The sequence below is a fragment of the Sturnira hondurensis genome, unplaced genomic scaffold, assembly GCF_014824575.4.
Source record: "Sturnira hondurensis isolate 20B ecotype Veracruz unplaced genomic scaffold, ASM1482457v3 Scaffold0016284, whole genome shotgun sequence".
Lineage (NCBI taxonomy): Eukaryota > Metazoa > Chordata > Mammalia > Chiroptera > Phyllostomidae > Sturnira > Sturnira hondurensis.
In genome coordinates, this window is record NW_028088915.1 from 5,145,663 (window position 1) to 5,162,766 (window position 17,104).

A 17,104-nucleotide genomic window follows, 5' to 3' on the forward strand; every position below is an offset into this window, starting at 1 on the left:
CCTGATCACAGACTTGATCCTCTGCTTCATCAACTCTGATTTTGATTTCATCTAGTATATTCTTCCTTCAATTATATTCTTATTTCTGACTGGTTCTTTTTTTGTGGCTTTATCTTTTTGGGTAAGTTCTCACTGATTTGGTTTGTTCTTACTTTAAGTTTATTGAGCATCCTTATCACCAGTGTCTTGAACTGCGTATTGGTAACTTGCTTCCTCCCTTTTGTTTAGTTCTTTTCGTGGAGTTTTGTCCTGTTCTTTATTTGGGACAGTGTTGTCTCCTCATTTTGGCTGCCTCCTGTGTTTGTTGCTGTACATTAGGTAGTTGTGCAGTGCAGTCTTGGCAGGGCAGCCTTGTGTGGTAGTGTTGGTGCTAAGTCAGACTGGACCTTGGTTCAGCAACCTTGGTTCTTGAGTTCTGACTAAGAAGGAATTCAGAGCCAAGACTCAAACTATAAGAGAAAGTTTACTTAGAAAGTCACAGAGGTAGAAGTGAACTGAAGAAGAAAAGGGCTCAGGAAAAAGTTACAGAAGCAAAAGAAGGGTCCTTGGAGCTTAGGAAGAAAGGAGAGGCTAGGAAAACGTGTTTGGGGGAAAGAGATGGGGAAAGACAAGGGCGTGCTCTCCAGAAAGAGCTGTTGGGGGTCTCTGACCTAAGGGCTTTTAAGGGTGGGGATTTTAGGGGAAGTTCGCAGGGGAGGATCTCAATAGAATGTGCTTTCCAGCTGTATCTTTTCAGGGTTGTGGTCTCCACTGATTGGTTGGCACCAGGGGTCATTAGCACACCTGGTCCTGATGTCAGCCATGGCATCACTTGTCTGGTTCTGGGCCTGGAGCTGAGGCACAACTGAGGCCTGTGTGTGTTTGATGTGATCAGAAACTTATTGTCCTGGGGCTTAATGTTTCAGGGCTATTTTCTGAGCCCTTTGGGTCTAACCAGCATGACTAGCAACAAGCCAGGGGAGGAAAGGTTAGGGGGTCTAAACCACTTGATCAGCGATGTGCTAGGGGAGGAAATGTTACGCTGGTGGTGAAGTCCTTGTTTTTCTGGTTTTGCTCATTGGTAGGCACCCAGAACTTTCTGCCCTATACCCTTCCATACCTGCCCTGTCATCCTTGCTCTACCCATCTCTGCCTAAATACCTTCTACATTAAGTGTCCTGTGGGACCCAGGGGTGCATTCGCGCTCGTCACCTGAGCTGGGTGCTCCAGGGTGTCCCTGGGTTGTGTGTGCCCTCCTGTTGCAGTTGAGCCTTGATTGTTGCCGGCACGTTATTGGGTGGGATTGACCCTCAGGCTGACTGAGGTGAGAACCGGCTATGACCACATTAGACAGGTTGTTGTTTGGGGGCTGACCCCACTGAGTGGGATTTGCTTTAGCTGGGCTCTATAGGTTCACCCTTTGGGTGTGTTGTTTGTGGAGCTGATTGGGTGGTGCTCTGATGTGCCGGGTGTGTTGGTGCTGGAGTCTCTTGGTGGGCGTGGGGGAACGCTGGGGCAGACCTAGGTCAGCTGCTGCCTCTTTGTGTCCCAGGGCCTCCTGGTAGGAGCCACAAAGTCGTCTGCAGTTGGTAGCTGCCTGGCTGGGAGTGGAGGCACCTGGGAGAGGCTGTGCTGCTAACTGAGGCTGGTTTGCACTTGTGCCCGGCTTGGGGCCAGGGCATGTCAAGACCAGACGTTGTTGGTTTGGTGTTTGTGGACCTTTTAGGAAAGTCTGTAGTGCAGGCAGAGGCTAGCTTCTGTGGAATTGCTGCTGAAAGAAGATCAGACTGGGCCGTGAGTTGAGTGGGGCGGTGTCTAGGGTGGGCTGAGCTGTGGTAGAGACTTGAGAGGGAGGAGGGCTCAGCAAAGGAGCAGTGGCACTTCCTGGCTGTAGTGGGGGTGGGCTCAAAAAAGGAACAATTTCGCCATGCTATCTGGGACAGAGCTGTCCCTCTAGCCTTCGCCCTGAAGCCAGACAATTCCATTCCTGCCATTATGTCCCTGTCAGGAACATAAGCTGTTGACCCTTTTTAAGCTGTTGATTTTTCTCTGGAGCTTAGGGCAAGTGTTTGCCAGTGAACGAGTCTGTGCTAGCTCTTTAAGAGGGTGCAGAAGCCCTCGTTCCCATGGGGACTGAGTCCCTGCTGATTTTCACAGCCACCTGTTTTTTTTGGAGGGAGGTATGAGGGGACTCTTCTTAGCTCTGGTGCTCCAGGTTGGGGAGCCTTGTGTGGGGCTGGGGCCGTTCGTTCTTCATGGGGGACCCCTCTGGAGCCAAGATACATCCCCCAGTTCTTCACCACCACAGGGGAGTGTGGGACCACCTCAGTCCTTGTCTCTGTCTGTCCTGCCTGTCTCTATGTGGTGGCTTCTGCATTTCCTTCATTATAGGGCTGCTGTTCAGCTAGATTTCAGGCAGTTCTCAGGGATGGTTGTTCTGTAACTTAGTTGTAATTTTGATGTGGTTGTGGGAGGAAGTGAGCACAGTGCTTACCTAGTCTGCCTTTTGACTGGAAGTCCTTAGAAAGAGACTTTTGAAATTAAGTTTTAAGACTATAAAAGAGTTAGAAGAAGTTGAGGAAATATCTTAGGAGGTAGATTTAAAAAAATAAATGGAAGAAAGTAAGAGGGAATATTAAGGGAATTAAGGAGATCTAACATTTGAGTGACTATTAGAATAAAACAACAGAGAAAACAGAGATGAGGAAATTAGCAGTAATTCAAGAAAATATCCTAGCCCTGGCCGGTAGCTCAGTTGGTTAGAGCGTCCTCCCAATACTCAAGGTCGTGAGTTTGATCCCTGGTCAGGGCACATATAAAAATCAACCAACGAATGCATAAATAAACAGGACAACAAACCAATGTTTCTCTCTTACCCCTCCTCTCTCTCTCTCCCTCTCTGAAAATGAATAAATTAAAAAGAAGTAGAAGAAGAACATACCCTAGAACTGAAGAATGGTTTTCAATATTGGAAGAATTTTAATCTTGAAAGAAGTCACTCAGGGCCCCGAAGCCACAAGCAGATTGCCACTAGGCAAAGCACAGTGGCATCTCGCAATATCAGAACACCCAGTAGTTAGTGGTGGCGTCATAGCTCTCAACCATGGAAGTCAGAAAACAGGGGAAGGAAACCGTCAAAATTCTGAGAGAGGATGTTTTTCCAACTTAGGGTATTTTTTGAACCTACCTAACTGTTGGTTAGAACGTGAGAGTGGGTTACAGACATTTTCAACCAGGCAAGGTCTCCCACATTTTCCACCTCAGTTGGAGAATGTGCTCCCTCAAAAGGAGGAAGAAAACAAGATCGGGGCAGGCCGGGGACACGGAAAACTATTGAATGAGTGCTATTGAATAGAAAGCTATTTCTAGAAAAACCAGCCTTCCCCTCTCCACACTTAAAGGACTTTGCAGAAGAAGTACTGTGTTTTCTAGTACACCTACGAGATACCTTTCGATGAAGAACAAATTTTATCTTTCTAAGCAAGCCACACAAAAATGTGTTTGGCATAAAGTAATTGCTCTCAGAGTGCAGCCCGGAGATCAGCAAGCATCAACATCACCTGGGACCTTGTTAGAAGTACAGGTGATTAGGTACCACCCGCATCTGCTGAGTCAGAAACTCGGGGGTGGAGCCCAGCAGGCTGAGTTTTGACAAGTCCTGCAGATGGTAGTTCTGCTGTACTTTAAAGTGTAGAACTGCTGAAATGGTTGATGACGTTATAGGCAATGGTGACCTCACTTCTTTAGGGGCTGGGCTTAGTCCGGACTTCCCACACTAAGGAAGACCTCTTTCACTTCCCCATGGGCCTCATTCTCTAGGAATAAGCACCTGGGTCTGCTGTAATGTGCACTGTGATTTGAAACAGACCAAAGACAGCATTTGGCATTCTTGATGGTCTTTTGATAAAACTTAGAGTAAAAGATAGTCTTTTGCATAGAAACTGAGTCAAGCATTAACAATCTAAGCATTATAATTACATGCTTATTAAAAAGGAGCATAGTCCTTCTAGGGTGTATTTGTGGAGATTTGGGATTGAGTGTGTATCAGGGACCCCAAGTGGGTGGTATAAACAAGATAGAACAAGCCAATGTCTCTCAAGTGTTGTAGTCTGAGCTGACAGCAGAACCAAGCTCCCTTCTCTTTTGTTTCAGTGTTCATGGAGCTTACGTGATCCCATGTAATCCCTGGTGGTTCTGGGGGTAAATGCAAGGGCATGCCCTTTCCGCTAAAGGCTGCAGCCTTGTGGTTGAACACATTTGTTCTGCAAACTTCCCACTGTACAGAACATAGTGGTGCAGCCACATCAAACTTACAAGGATAGCCGAGCACTGTTTGTTTTGGTTAACCAGTTACTCCTCATGGTAGACAAAGGAGAAACAGGTTGCTGGGCTTGGGAGAGGGATATTTGCTGGTTTCAGATGCACAGTAATTGCTGCCTGTGTTCACTTTCAGATACATTCTGCCCACAGCGGAACGCCTTGTGAGGGTCCTGTCCTAACAGACTGGGCTACCAAGCCAGGCAAAATCACTGTCATCCCTTCATAGACCTACCTTAAGTGACCGCAAGGTTAATGATTGCCAAACTGAGTACGGGATATGTGAACAGTAGTCCTAGTTTCCATTTCATTTTCTTCTCACAGTTAAGGTTTGGTGCCCTGAAACATAGTGTTGTACATGTGAGAATTCGATACAGGGTAAAGACAGGGTGTAACCCTGATGGAGTAGGACTGTGTTATTAACCGTGTGGGGGGGGAAGGGGGTGATCAGGTCAGAGTTGCATAAATTTCCTCTGTGTTACATGTAAAACTTGAAACCTGTCCTTGGATGGGGGAGAATATTTTAGGAATATAGTGTTTAGAAGAAATAAAGGAAATTGACAGGTTGGACTGAGTTAAAAAACAAAATAACCAGCATTCTGTTTATTAAAAGGAACCACTGAAGTGCAAATTTGGGAAAATATCTTTCAGTAGTTTTGAAAGGTAAAATATGAAGAGCTCTTGAAAAATTATACAAAATACCAGCAGAGGTAAGATGTGGGATGGATGTGAACAGAGGTGGTGTTATCACATGAAGATCCTGTTTTGCAATAGCAGGATACTATTTTTTTGAATATCAAGTTGAAAAAGGTGACAAAGCATTATTTATGGCCGAGGAGGAGATTGGGTTCAGACGGATCGTGTCATTCACTGCTGGTCACTCGGTGAGTGAGGACAGCAGGCTGCATGGCATTTTAGCAACATGTATCATGAGGCTTCAACTCCTGCATTTGGCCCCTTACGTCTAACTTCTGGGATTCTATACAAAGGAAACATCCCTGGTGTATAATAGAATTTATGGCTGAGGATTATCACGATAGCACTATTTATGATGGTGAAGGGAAACAAACTTAATGGTCAGCAGTAGCGGAATGGTAAATAAATTACCTTATTCATATTGTAATAAAAATCACCCAACCATGTCAAGTCATGTTTTCAAAGAATTTTAACGATGCGGGGAAATGCTTTTCATGTAATGTGAAATGAAAAATGAATTAAAACTCTAAATTCTGTATGAACTCAGAAAACTCTGCAGAGAAGCTAGAAGGAGGAGTTCCCATAAACCACGGAAGTGGCTTCCCCTGGATGTCAGAATTACTAGTGATTTGTATTTGTTCCTTTGTATTTTATTCCTTAAGAGTTCTACAGAGAGCGTATATACCTTTTATGGAAAGGAAAGAAGTGCATGGTGTTGAAAAAGGGAAGGTGTTATGTGTTAGTTGTCAAAATAAACTGTACAGCCACCTGGGACAATACCTCATCACTTGTCCTCGTACTGAAAAATGTGGGGCTTCACTCTGCCACTCATTCAGGTGGCTTTCTTTTTGTTTTTTTATGTTGGTACCTTTGAGTTCTCTTTAAAACGATTGATTTGGTTCACTTAAATCGATGTCTTATTGTACAGTCCCCGGCTGCGATGCCTCTCCAGTTAGTGACAAAGGGAGAGAGTTGAATCACTGAAGAGTCCTAAAAATTTTAGCAAACTTTGCCCCCCTTTAATAGTCAGATAAGCCATTGGCACTTGACATTAATAACATTCATGGAATTTTTTTCCATTACAGAAAGATATTTTGACTGGTTACGTTTGAGGTGTAATGATTTTCTTGACTTTATTGTTGAATGAAAAAAGAAAATCATGTGAATATGATGCACATAATTTAGCTTCTGAGGTTGCTTCTTTGACATTGTGTTGCTCCAAAAAGGCGGCATGTTCAATACAAACCTACTACTTTAGGAAGTTTGCTGTGAAAGATTTGTAGAGTATTCTTGGGAAACTGTGAAGTTTCTTAGGTTTAAAAATTCCTGTATTCTTTTTAACTAGTTTGCTATTATTGAACTACAACTTTTAAGAGAGCCAAGAATTGATGGTTGTTTAGGACAGGCTCCAAATTCAGATACAGTAAACTCTGGCTTACCTGTGCAGTGGTCTAGCTCTGCTGTCCAGCAGGTGACCGCTGTCCATAAGGCCTTCTGAATTTAAGTTAACTAAAATTAGAACAGATTCCCATTCACACGGTCTACATACCAAGGGCTCAGTAGCCATGAGTGGCTAGTGGTTACCTAATTGGACTGTGCAGGGATAGAAAGTTCTATTGGACCTTGCTGGCCTAAAGATAATTCAAAAGAGATAATAAGCCCCCAATAATTTTTTATTTGTTTTAGAGTTATCTCATGAGTGTTCTTTCTCACACAGTTCCTTCTTAACAAGGAACTTGGCTAGCCTGTGCTAAAACAGTTTTCTTCTTTGAATACTGCTGAAATGGTAGGGAGCAGGTGCTTACTTTACTTAGTTGAGATAAACAGATAGTCTGAATGCACGTAATACTAAAAAGCCGTGGTAGATTCATAGAACTTTAGATTTGAAAAGGGCCATTGATTGGATATAATTAAACCTTCTCATTGAACTAATGAGAGGTTTGAGGAACAGAGAGTTTAGGTAGTTTGCCTAAGTCACACAGCTGGCGGCCTTGTTACTCCCTATTCTCCAAGTTTTCACTGTTCTGGTCACTGGGCTGAGACCACTTTTTAAAGGGCCCGGTACTGGAATTCTGTTGTCCAACAACTTTAGAGACAGGAGGACCCACTTATAGTGAATTAACTTGACACAGAGCCACAAAGTGTATTGTACAAAACAGGAAGTGGCCCTTTAAAAATTCAGTCTTCTAAGCCTTCTTTTTATGTCTTTGGGAAAAAACATGCAGCTTTCATGAGCAGACACTTTCACCTTCAGTCTTGAAATTACATGTATTTTTAAGAATTAAAAGGAAATTTACTTCCTTTTAAAAATAGCCTTTGGGGGGGTTGGCTTAGGGTGCATACTGTACTGAGGAAAAGGATTTGCTTTTTAAAATCCTGTTTTTATTTGCAAAGCTTATGGGTGGTCACTCGTAACCAGTAAGATTTGCCTCCCCCACAATTCCATTGAAAGCCGATTTCTGTGAAGTGGATGGTCATGCTTATATTTAANTAGTTTGCCTACGTCACACAGCTGGCGGCCTTGTTACTCCCTATTCTCCAAGTTTTCACTGTTCTGGTCACTGGGCTGAGACCACTTTTTAAAGAGTCCGGTACTGGAATTCTGTTGTCCAACAACTTTAGAGACAGGAGGACCCACTTATAGTGAATTAACTTGACACAGAGCCACAAAGTGTATTGTACAAAACAGGAAGTGGCCCTTTAAAAATTCAGTCTTCTAAGCCTTCTTTTCATGTCTTTGGGAAAAAACATGCAGCTTTCATGAGCAGACACTTTCACCTTCAGTCTTGAAATTACATGTATTTTTAAGAATCAAAAGGAAATTTACTTCCTTTTAAAAATAGCCTTTGGGGGGGTTGGCTTAGGGTGCATACTGTACTGAGGAAAAGGATTTGCTTTTTAAAATCCTGTTTTTATTTGCAAAGCTTATGGGTGGTCACTCGTAACTGGTAAGATTTGCCTCCCCCACAATTCCATTGAAAGCCGATTTCTGTGAAGTGGATGGTCATGCTTATATTTAATATACTTTCTCCCAGAATTACGTATTTCCATAGTCACTGCATGGGTTCTGTTAGTTGTGGAGAGCTAGCTACGGCAAGCGAAGTAATTTATTCTAGGAACTGAGCACCTGCTTTGAAAAGATTGCATTTTGTTAATATTGGGAGACTGTTGGGTTGTTCCCACTGTGTTCTGTGGATTGTCCCTCCCAAATACATGACGGCCTGTTTCCTTCTTTCCTCTTTTGCTATTTAAATCTAGATCTTCACTGCATATTGTTTTTAGTCTCTGTTTTTATTCGGTCTTGCTTCTATCTGTCACCTTTCTGGCATGCAGCTGCTGGAGTGATTTTTCTGGAATGATTCTGATCATTTCACTTCATGGAATAAAAGCCTGCAGAGTGAAATTTGGGTCAGGTCCCAAACTATTCCTTCCCGGGTTCTGCCTACCTCCCTATTTGTAGGCTTTGTCCTCCCTCAAGTCTTTGTGCAAATATCACTTTCTCAGGACTTACCTGGCCCCCATCTGAATGACCATAGCCTCTGCCTTGCCCACCTGCATCTTCTCTCCATCTTTAGTTTTTCCTACAGCACTCACTGCCCTCTAACGTATTATATAATTTACCAATTTGCAGACCCATTGGTGCTTTCTCAGCTAGGATGCACTCTCTGTCAGGGCAGTCTGTGGTATTTCGTTTGTGCCAAGTGTTTCACCTTTGATCCGTTTTCTTCACCTGCCTGTCCTTCTCCCCTTCAAGTTCTCGGCAACTCCTGGGTTTCCCCGAGGAGGGCGGTGCAAGGCAGAGTTTTCCAGAGCATTCGCCTTCTTCCTCTTTCTTCGTCCGGGCCATCTTGTGGCCCCGGGGGTCAGCAGGTGTTGTTGCCCTGCCTCAGTGATAGAGTGATCCATAGATTCGCAGTCACGCTTCTTGTTGTGAGGTGGGTTTGACTTCTGTGCTGTCCCCCTGAGTAGCCTCTCAGTGGACGCTTGTTGGTTGCTGGGTGTGTGGTTGGATGGCCCCTTGCTCGTCGTCAGGTGGGGTTCCCTGCAGATTGCACCAGCCATTGCTCCCGAGGTACCAGCGGCAGTCGGCAGTTGACATAAAGCGGTGAGTGCTGCTTTCCGCTGTGAAGTCCTGGCGGTGGGTCATGAGCTTTGTCGTCCGGCCGGGGGTCTCTCCCACTGCTGTGTGCAGCCCCACGGGGGGAAATCTCCAAAAGCAAAGCTTTCTGCAGATTCGTGTGTCTGTATTGGAATCGGAATGGCGAAGAAATTCTCTTAGGAGTATGCAGTGCTGCCTCTTATCCTGGGGGTACTTGGCAGACTGATGTCCGTGGGGTGAAGTTAGCCGGCCTCAACATTCTGATGCCGGGTGTGCCGGTATCATCCATTTTTAATAACTTTAGAACCCATTTGTCCATTAAATGGGTTCCTGTATTTGTTCTTGTTTCCATCAAAGCTTTCAGAAATTAAGGTTATCAAGTCATTCACTAGTGATAGGAGATAACTTTTGAATTATTAAAAAAAACCCTGGTTTCTGTTTAGGCTTAAATCATTCCTTTAATTTTGACAAAACCTCAAAATATTTTTCAGGGAAATAATATAAAGAGCACCAAAATGAGAGGGGTGTGTGTGTGTGTGTGTGTGTGTGTTAAGAAGGGCACAATATTCTTAAAAGATACTTTACCAGTATGTCAGTGACAAAATATTCCGTTTATGTAGCTACTGATGTAGCTAATTCTTTTCCTTCATATATCTTTGTCCTTTTCCTGATTGTAACTTTTATCTACATGTGAAATAAAAGTGAACATTGAATAAATGAAAGATGAGAACACCCCACGTGTGACTGTGTCTACCTTCCCAATGCTGTAAATGGCTGACCCTCAGTAATGACTGCGCCTGGGTGTCTTGTGGGATGTGACATACTGAACTAGATTATAGGGTTCTGTGAACACTGAGCATAATTTTCCTCGTTTTACCATCAGTCATGTCAGAATGCAAGTGTGGAATAGTCATGCTAGTATAGCAAAAGTCTGATTGGTCACAAAGCCTCATGTTTGCCAATGTTGGTACCTTACCTGGTTTCAGTGACCATTGCCTGGGAGACACCGTACATCGTACCTGTGTGTGGGGATTCCGAGGCTGAGGCAGGCTTGGTGCTTCGTGGTATCGGGCGAGAGAGGAGGAAACAGTTGGGGAGGGCGGAGTGTCTTGCCAACATTATCAGGGAAGATTAGGTATTGAAACATAGACTTTAAAAATACGTCCATTTTAGTGTTGATCATAACTTGTAGAAAATTGATGGCTTGGCTCAGCTGTGACCTTTGTTGTTGACCTTGTGTAGATATGTACTCTTTGGTCTTGATTCTTGGTGTTTTCGGTTATTATTACATTGCATCCCGAGTGTTATAATGAAATAGTAGCAGCCCCGAGAGGATGTTGTTATTTTTGGAGAGTTTAAAATTAGAATAAGTCTGATCCTTTTTTCTTGGTTGGTCTCCTTTAGGTAATTGTTCCTGCAGGATGAATTAAGGGAAGACCCTTGTTCTTTAGGAATGGAGAGCAGTTTGTCCGTCACCAACATGCCAGACCCCTCGCCGTCTCCCCTGGAGAAGCACCTGAGCTCAGCAAATGGCAATGCAGATCTTGATTCAGGTACGGTTTTGCTTTCTAGATCCATCTGACCTTTTGGTGTGTTGACCACACAGAATCTTTCTGAAAATGTTCAGGAAACAATGGGCATTGTTTCTAGGTCCCAAGTGCCGCCTCTCCCTAGGATTTGCTGTCATATTTGTAAGTATATATAGCAGCTTGAAATTTGGGCAAAATTTGGTTCCAAATTAATATTACCTATATACTACACAGAGCGGGCTAGGTGATAGCTAGGTGACAGATCACTTCAAAATCGCAGTGGCTTACCACATACATGTTTATGGTTATTCTCAGTGTGTAGTTCAGACGGAGTCGGTGGGCGCTCCTTCCGCTGCTCCCTCCACAGCGCCGCCCTGTGCCGCGCCGGGGAGGAGAGCTGCAGGGTCCTGAATCAGGAAATAAATGGTCTTGTTCAGAAGAGGCAGGTAGCTTTTTTGCTTAGAACTTCATTTTTTAAAATTTATTTTTAAACCAAAATTTGCATTTAGTATTATTTTGTATTAGTTTCAGGTGTACAGCACAGAGAGTAGACAGTTGTGTACTTTACAAAGTCTTCCCCCCGCAATACTTTTAAATACCCAGCTGGCACCTTACATAGTTGAATACTTTTTACTGTATGTCCTATGCTGTACCGTATATTCCTGTGACTATCCTGTAAACGACCAATTTGTAGTCCTTAATTCCTTCACCTCTCACCCAGCTCCCTCTCACACCACACTCCCTACCCCGACGCTCAGACCCTCTTGACCTGAACAAGCCTAGGGAGTCACGGAAACGGGATTCTCTGGCCTGTACCCAGAAAGCGAGGATGGCAAAATAGGCCCAAGTGCTGGATGCCACCATGTTCCAAGGCTCTGTCTGAAACCTGCAGCACGACTTTCAGAAAGCCGCATAATGCGAAAGACACTTAGGTCATGTGAATTTGTGGTAAAGTCCTTCTACCTTTAAGAAATCACAGAATGAACAAAATCAAACCAGTCTTTGAATTTTGATATTTAAACAATAAATTTGTGAATGTGTCTTTTTCTGAATACTTTCACAAGAAAAAGTTTATTTTAAAAAGTTTTTTTAGAGGGTTGCACTATTGCCTAGCAGCAGATCAGATGAGGACAGTTTAACTCACAGAAACATAAACACGCTGTGATGAATTCAGGTTGGACAGTCACCCGAAGGAGGTGTGGGGGTGTTTTCACATTTTGGTGAGACTAGTCAGCGACGGAATTACAGGTTGCTTGATGTCATTGAATTTACCAGATTAGGTTTCTTACATTATATCTTTACCTGAAAAAAATGTGGAAACTTCTGAAATAATTGCCTGAAAGACGATAGTATCTCTTTCAAGATCAGCTCATTCTCCCCCTGTCAGCTATTTTTCTATATAAAGTAAAAGAGAGAAAAGTTCTAAAAGCAGAGTTGACTCTTTTTTCCCCCAGTAGAAATATGAAAACTCTGTTTCTGAGAGAGTACACTCTCATAGGCTGAAAGCTCAGTCTGGTTACTCTACTTTTACTTAAATACAAATATGCCTTTAAAAAGTCTTTGTTTTGTTTGCTGAATGAGGTCATGTTTTCACTTTGGAGTCCCGGATTTTCACCATATTTTTGTCCTACACACATCTGACATCGGTGACTGCATTATTTTCCATGGTATGTTTTCAAAATGGCAGCCGTGTTGTTGACTTTTCATTCTCAGGCAGCTACAGTATATCTCTTTAGCTGAAGCAGATTCTGAAACTAAGTAATAATACGGTATCAGGAACATTATTCGTGTTGTGTTTCCTTGCGGTTGACCCCAGGAATGGGGAGGGGTGAGTGCAGCATCCTGTCCCTGGCTGGGCAGTGCCCACGGACGTGCTCACCTCTGGGTTAGGCCTTGCTCTTGTGTGGTGGGAGGCCTGAATCATCTGAGAGGTGAAGGCCTTTAGTAGAATTAATAGTTCTAAATAGCTTTAAAGTATCTTAACATTTTTCAGATATTGGTCCTTATGCCTTTTTTTCTATATGGCCAATCTGTTCTTTCTCATTGGCATTTCCGTTTATACCTGTGTGTTCAGGGAACTTTTAGATAGAGCCACAAAGACAGGCTTTCCTAAAAAAAAACCAGTTTAAAGCAGGATCTGCACCCTTATAGAGGGCAGGGGCTGACTGCTAGTAATTCAGGTCTAGTTTTGAACATTTAGACTGTTATGAACACACCCAGGTAGGAGTTGTCAAGTAGTTTGTTTTCCCAGGTAGTTCCCATTTCACCTGTTAATACACAAAATATTTTGTTTACCATCAGTTGTGTGTGGATTTGGTTCTGGGACCAGCTGTGACGTGCTTAGAGGTGGATGGTGCCTTAGACCTTTTCCTGGAAGCGTTCAGATGAGATTTCCATGTCAGATGAGCAGGAGAAGGCAAACTGAGCTTTCGTCACTTAGTAGTGTACTAAGTCTCAAATGAGGGACAGTAGGCAATGACCCTGTGCTCACGGCAGGCACTCTTAAGTACTTTTGTGTGCTGAGTTGTTTACTTCTTCCACAACCCAGTGAAACAGCAGGTGAAATTAGACAAGAAGGTGGAGTCACTCGGCTCTTGTATTTAAGCCAGGATTTCATCTCAGGCATCTGGAGGGCTTGGGACCTTGTGCTGGGAAACACTGAGCTGTGCCTGCCCTGCAGCATAGAGAGAAGGTAACCAGGATATGTAAGTGCACAAACACACGCACACACACCCCACACCTGCTCACTCTGAGATACAGTGCCAATCAGATTCTTTCTGGTCCTCTCCTCCACTTGTCTCCCATCCCCTCTGCTCGTGTGTTATAAGACACATGACTGCACCTCCTTGACAACTGACCTCACGGAAGTGCCTACAGTTCTTCTTGGATCAAATGGTGGGGCCAGAGGATGGAAGTTCAACCTGGTTGCTTCCCATGCTTGATTCCCGTGTCTTTGGTTCCTCCGTCCCCATGTTCAGCTGCTTCGATCCTGGCACTGATGATCCATCCCTCTGAAATGAAAGCTTCCCTCTGAAATAGGCACAACGTGAAAGGACTCCTCCTCCCAGGGCGCCACTGGGATGAGCAGGGACAGAGGAACTGAAGGCCTTTCCAGCAGATGAAATGGGGACACGGAGAAGGACGTGGACCAGAGCTGGATTTCTGCAATTCTGGGCGTCCCCAGTTGCCCTGATACAAGCAAGCAAAACATTATGTTGACACAGTGATGGGTAGATTCCTGGGCACAATTTTTCCAGGGTGGTCGAATGTAATTTCCTGAAGAAATGTGTCGATGAAGCATTGTTGCATATTTGCAGTGGGCAATCCTGAGTAAAAAGAATTACTCTGGACGTTTTTGGTGCGGTGGTATTAGCATGTATCAACTGGAGTGCCACAGGCTTTTGCATCGAGGAAGGAAATGAATCAACATTCTTCTTAGAGAAGTAGGGATCTCTGACTGTTCATGCTGGGAAGGAACTAGTTTTCTGTGACTCTGTTCTAGTCCCTTTCTAAAAAATCCCCTCTTTTAGATAGTCGTTGCCTCTCCTAGCTAGGGGACTGGGTCATTTTCTTTCTTCCTGGAAAGACTCTCTGGAAGTCTGGGCAGCTGAGGTAGCCGCGAGGACCCCTGTGCTCTGGTGACCGTTCCTCCTCCCTGGTGGGGTCCTACAGCCACGAACTCCGATCCGGGGTCGGCGCTGGCCAGTCCTGTCTGACTTCCATCCAGCGGGGTGTCTGGTTAACATCCGCACAGTGCAGCTTTTTTCTGCACCCTGTGATAGTGTGAATGGACTATCAGCAGCGAAAATAACAAAGGTTTATATTTTTCTTTCCACATTAAAAAATTTCTAGCATGCAGGAAGTGGCTCTGTAAGATTTTGTTCATTCCAATTCTCCATGTTCTTATAGTTGGGTAGTGATTCTGGGATATTCAGCTTTGCAAAGGTAGCCTTATTTCATGTTGTGAAAGTGTACAACCCAAGATTTGACGACTTAAAAAAAGATGTATGAGTCATATGTTTGTTATATTTTTCACTGTTGAGTAGCTTGCACTCCAACTTTTGTAAGGTATTTTTTTTTACTCACCATGAAATATTCTGGTCACATGAATAGCTTTCTGTTTTCTAAAAGTAGAGTGCTGCTAGTGAACAAGCCTGTTTTCTTTTAAATTGTGAAGTTTTCTAGTAGCTTTTCATAGTCTGTTTTCATTACATCATGGGGCAATGCCTCCGACTGGTTCGTTTGCCGTGGAGGGAGATTGTCAGAGTTTCCTTGATAAAATGTTTATGGGCTTAAGAGGTTTATGAATCAGCAGTAAATATTTGCTCTGGGTTTATGAGACCTCTACTCATAAACATCATGTGTGTTTATCTGTTGCTCATTGAAATGTCTTTAGAGAATCAGCTGCTTAGGGCACATGCTGTGGGGGACGTGTTAATAAATTACAGATCGGAAAAGGCTGTATTGTGAGGAACCCTACGTTTTGTATCAGGTTTTATCATTAGATCTGCACACCTCAAGTCACCAGCTGCTGGGCATGAAGGTTTTTAAATATTTTAACAGGATTCTAGGTCTGGCTTTGGGGTGTCATTAAAGTATTTTTTTTTTAGTAAGCAGAGAGTAACAGCTTTCTTTCGCACTATACTTAGTGACACACCCTCGGGAGTCACAATGGTACCTTTTTCTTCCTTGAGTAACTTGAATGAATAAATGAATGAATATCTGAGTGAACCTCTGTTACCTGTTATATTGGGGGAAGAGAATGGAAAGCTAGCTTGTCATGGATTATAGTTTGGTGCAAACAAACATTTTGGGTAAATGCTAATGGCCTGGGTTAGACTTTTATGAATAGTACAGAGCTGCAAGGCATGGTCTCAGTTTCAGCTGAGGAAGTGAGGCTGTGTTCCTATGCTCACCACTGCTCCGGGAGCCCTCCTTTTGTGCCTCTCCCAGCATTCTGCTTCACCCAGGGACTCAATGCCCCTTATCAGAAAGGTTTCCCTGAAAAGAGCCAGCGGCTCCTGCAGCCTCCTGCTAACAAGGATGCCAGGGAGTTTCCAGCCACGAAGACACAGTAAGGCAGACACAAAGAGAAAGCAGTCACCTTCTGGAAAGCTTGTCTGGGTGTTGACCCCCAGCTCTGTCCGCCAATCTGTTGCCCCAGACAGCACCGGACATCAGCTGCCACATTTGTTCTTTGATCCATTAGCCAGAGACATCACAGCAGTGCAGTTTATTTGTCCAGGTGACCTGGTGCAGGATCTGTGGGTAGTTTTTTATAGTCTTGGACATTTGATTGTAAACCGCTTGATGGGAGTAGAATTTAAGGAGATGGTGTTAAGCAACTTTGATTTAGAAGACAAAATTGAAGATGACTGCCTTTCAATTTAGTGTCTTCCTACTTTCCAAAAATTAGTTTCTCCTATCATTTTCTGAGATTATGCAGCACATCACAAGAAAATTACTTTTCTAACTTCTAATTTAAAAATCTTTAGTAGGAGCAAGTAGTGATAGCCTCCAAGAACTAGGCTTTCTTTCTTAGACCCTCCCATCGTAAATCCCCCTGGTCCATCCACCAGTATTTGTTGTTGGCTGGTGAGATAGCCTCTTGCTCTCAGAAGATACACGGTTGGCCATTACCGCAAGAAAAGAGAATCGAAACTTTTGAAGCCATTACTGACCTTCATGTTTGGACAGCCCTTACTGTTGTGTTCTTACTTACAGTGGTCTTACAAATCAGCTAAAGTAATGTTTACATCTGATCAGTTAGTTCTTTCCATTTGAAGTCATGATGTAACATTTATGTCATCTGTACTGTAATTTTAAAAAGTGTCATTTGGTGTTTTTCAGTTACACAGATTATATCTTACATATACAGTCATGAATGTTTGGGGAATTACTTGATTTCTGATTTTTTTCACCTTGTCCTCCAGTCTCCCCAAAGAATGGAGTGTCTCACTTCATTTGCCTAAGAGCACTCAGTAGTATCCTTGGTTTTTTAGGGTACCCCAGCAGAATTCCTTTAGTGTTTCCTTTCTTCAGTTTCCTGTCTACAAAAACCAGGAAACCAAAGCTGTGAAACAAATTTGACAGTGTCCTCCAAAACCACTGAATTCATTTATCTCTTGAATTAAGGATATTCTGGTTTTCACTGGAGGCCTGTACCATTCCATTCTTCACTCTAGTATTGATGTTCTTGTGTTTTTTGTTTCCTTGGCTTGGTCTTTCAACAGAAGAGGGTTCAAGCGTGGAGGAAATCGGCTTTAACTGGGGGGAGTACCTGGAAGAAACGGGCACCAGTGCAGCTCCTCACACGTCGTTCAAACACGTACGTAACCTTCCTTCTCTTTCTGGTCTGCAGTTGGGAATAGAGCCAAGATTTCTTAGAAATAAGGAAGAGACGGGGAAATTTGTTTGCCTTTCACGGATAGCTGCCGGTAAGGTGGACTTGGCCCTTACCACTCAGATCACCGAACACGGGGCT

At 43.6% G+C, this 17,104-nt stretch overlaps 1 protein-coding gene across 8 annotated transcripts in view; it reads left to right on the forward strand.

Moving 5' to 3' along the window:
• The window catches only part of SFMBT2 (Scm like with four mbt domains 2), a 213,687-nt gene that overhangs the window by 16,415 nt on the left and 180,168 nt on the right, over nt 1-17,104 (forward strand). For 5 of the 8 annotated variants that reach the window (XM_037065974.1, XM_037065973.1, XM_037065976.1 and 2 more), the window contains exons 2-3: nt 10,496-10,644; nt 16,854-16,948. In XM_037065974.1, coding sequence (XP_036921869.1) covers nt 10,545-10,644; nt 16,854-16,948 — 195 coding nt within the window. In that variant the 5' untranslated portion in view covers nt 10,496-10,544. The remainder of the gene's footprint in view (nt 1-10,495; nt 10,645-16,853; nt 16,949-17,104) is intronic. The other 3 variants (XM_037065977.1, XM_037065978.1, XM_037065979.1) reach the window with 2 other exon arrangements.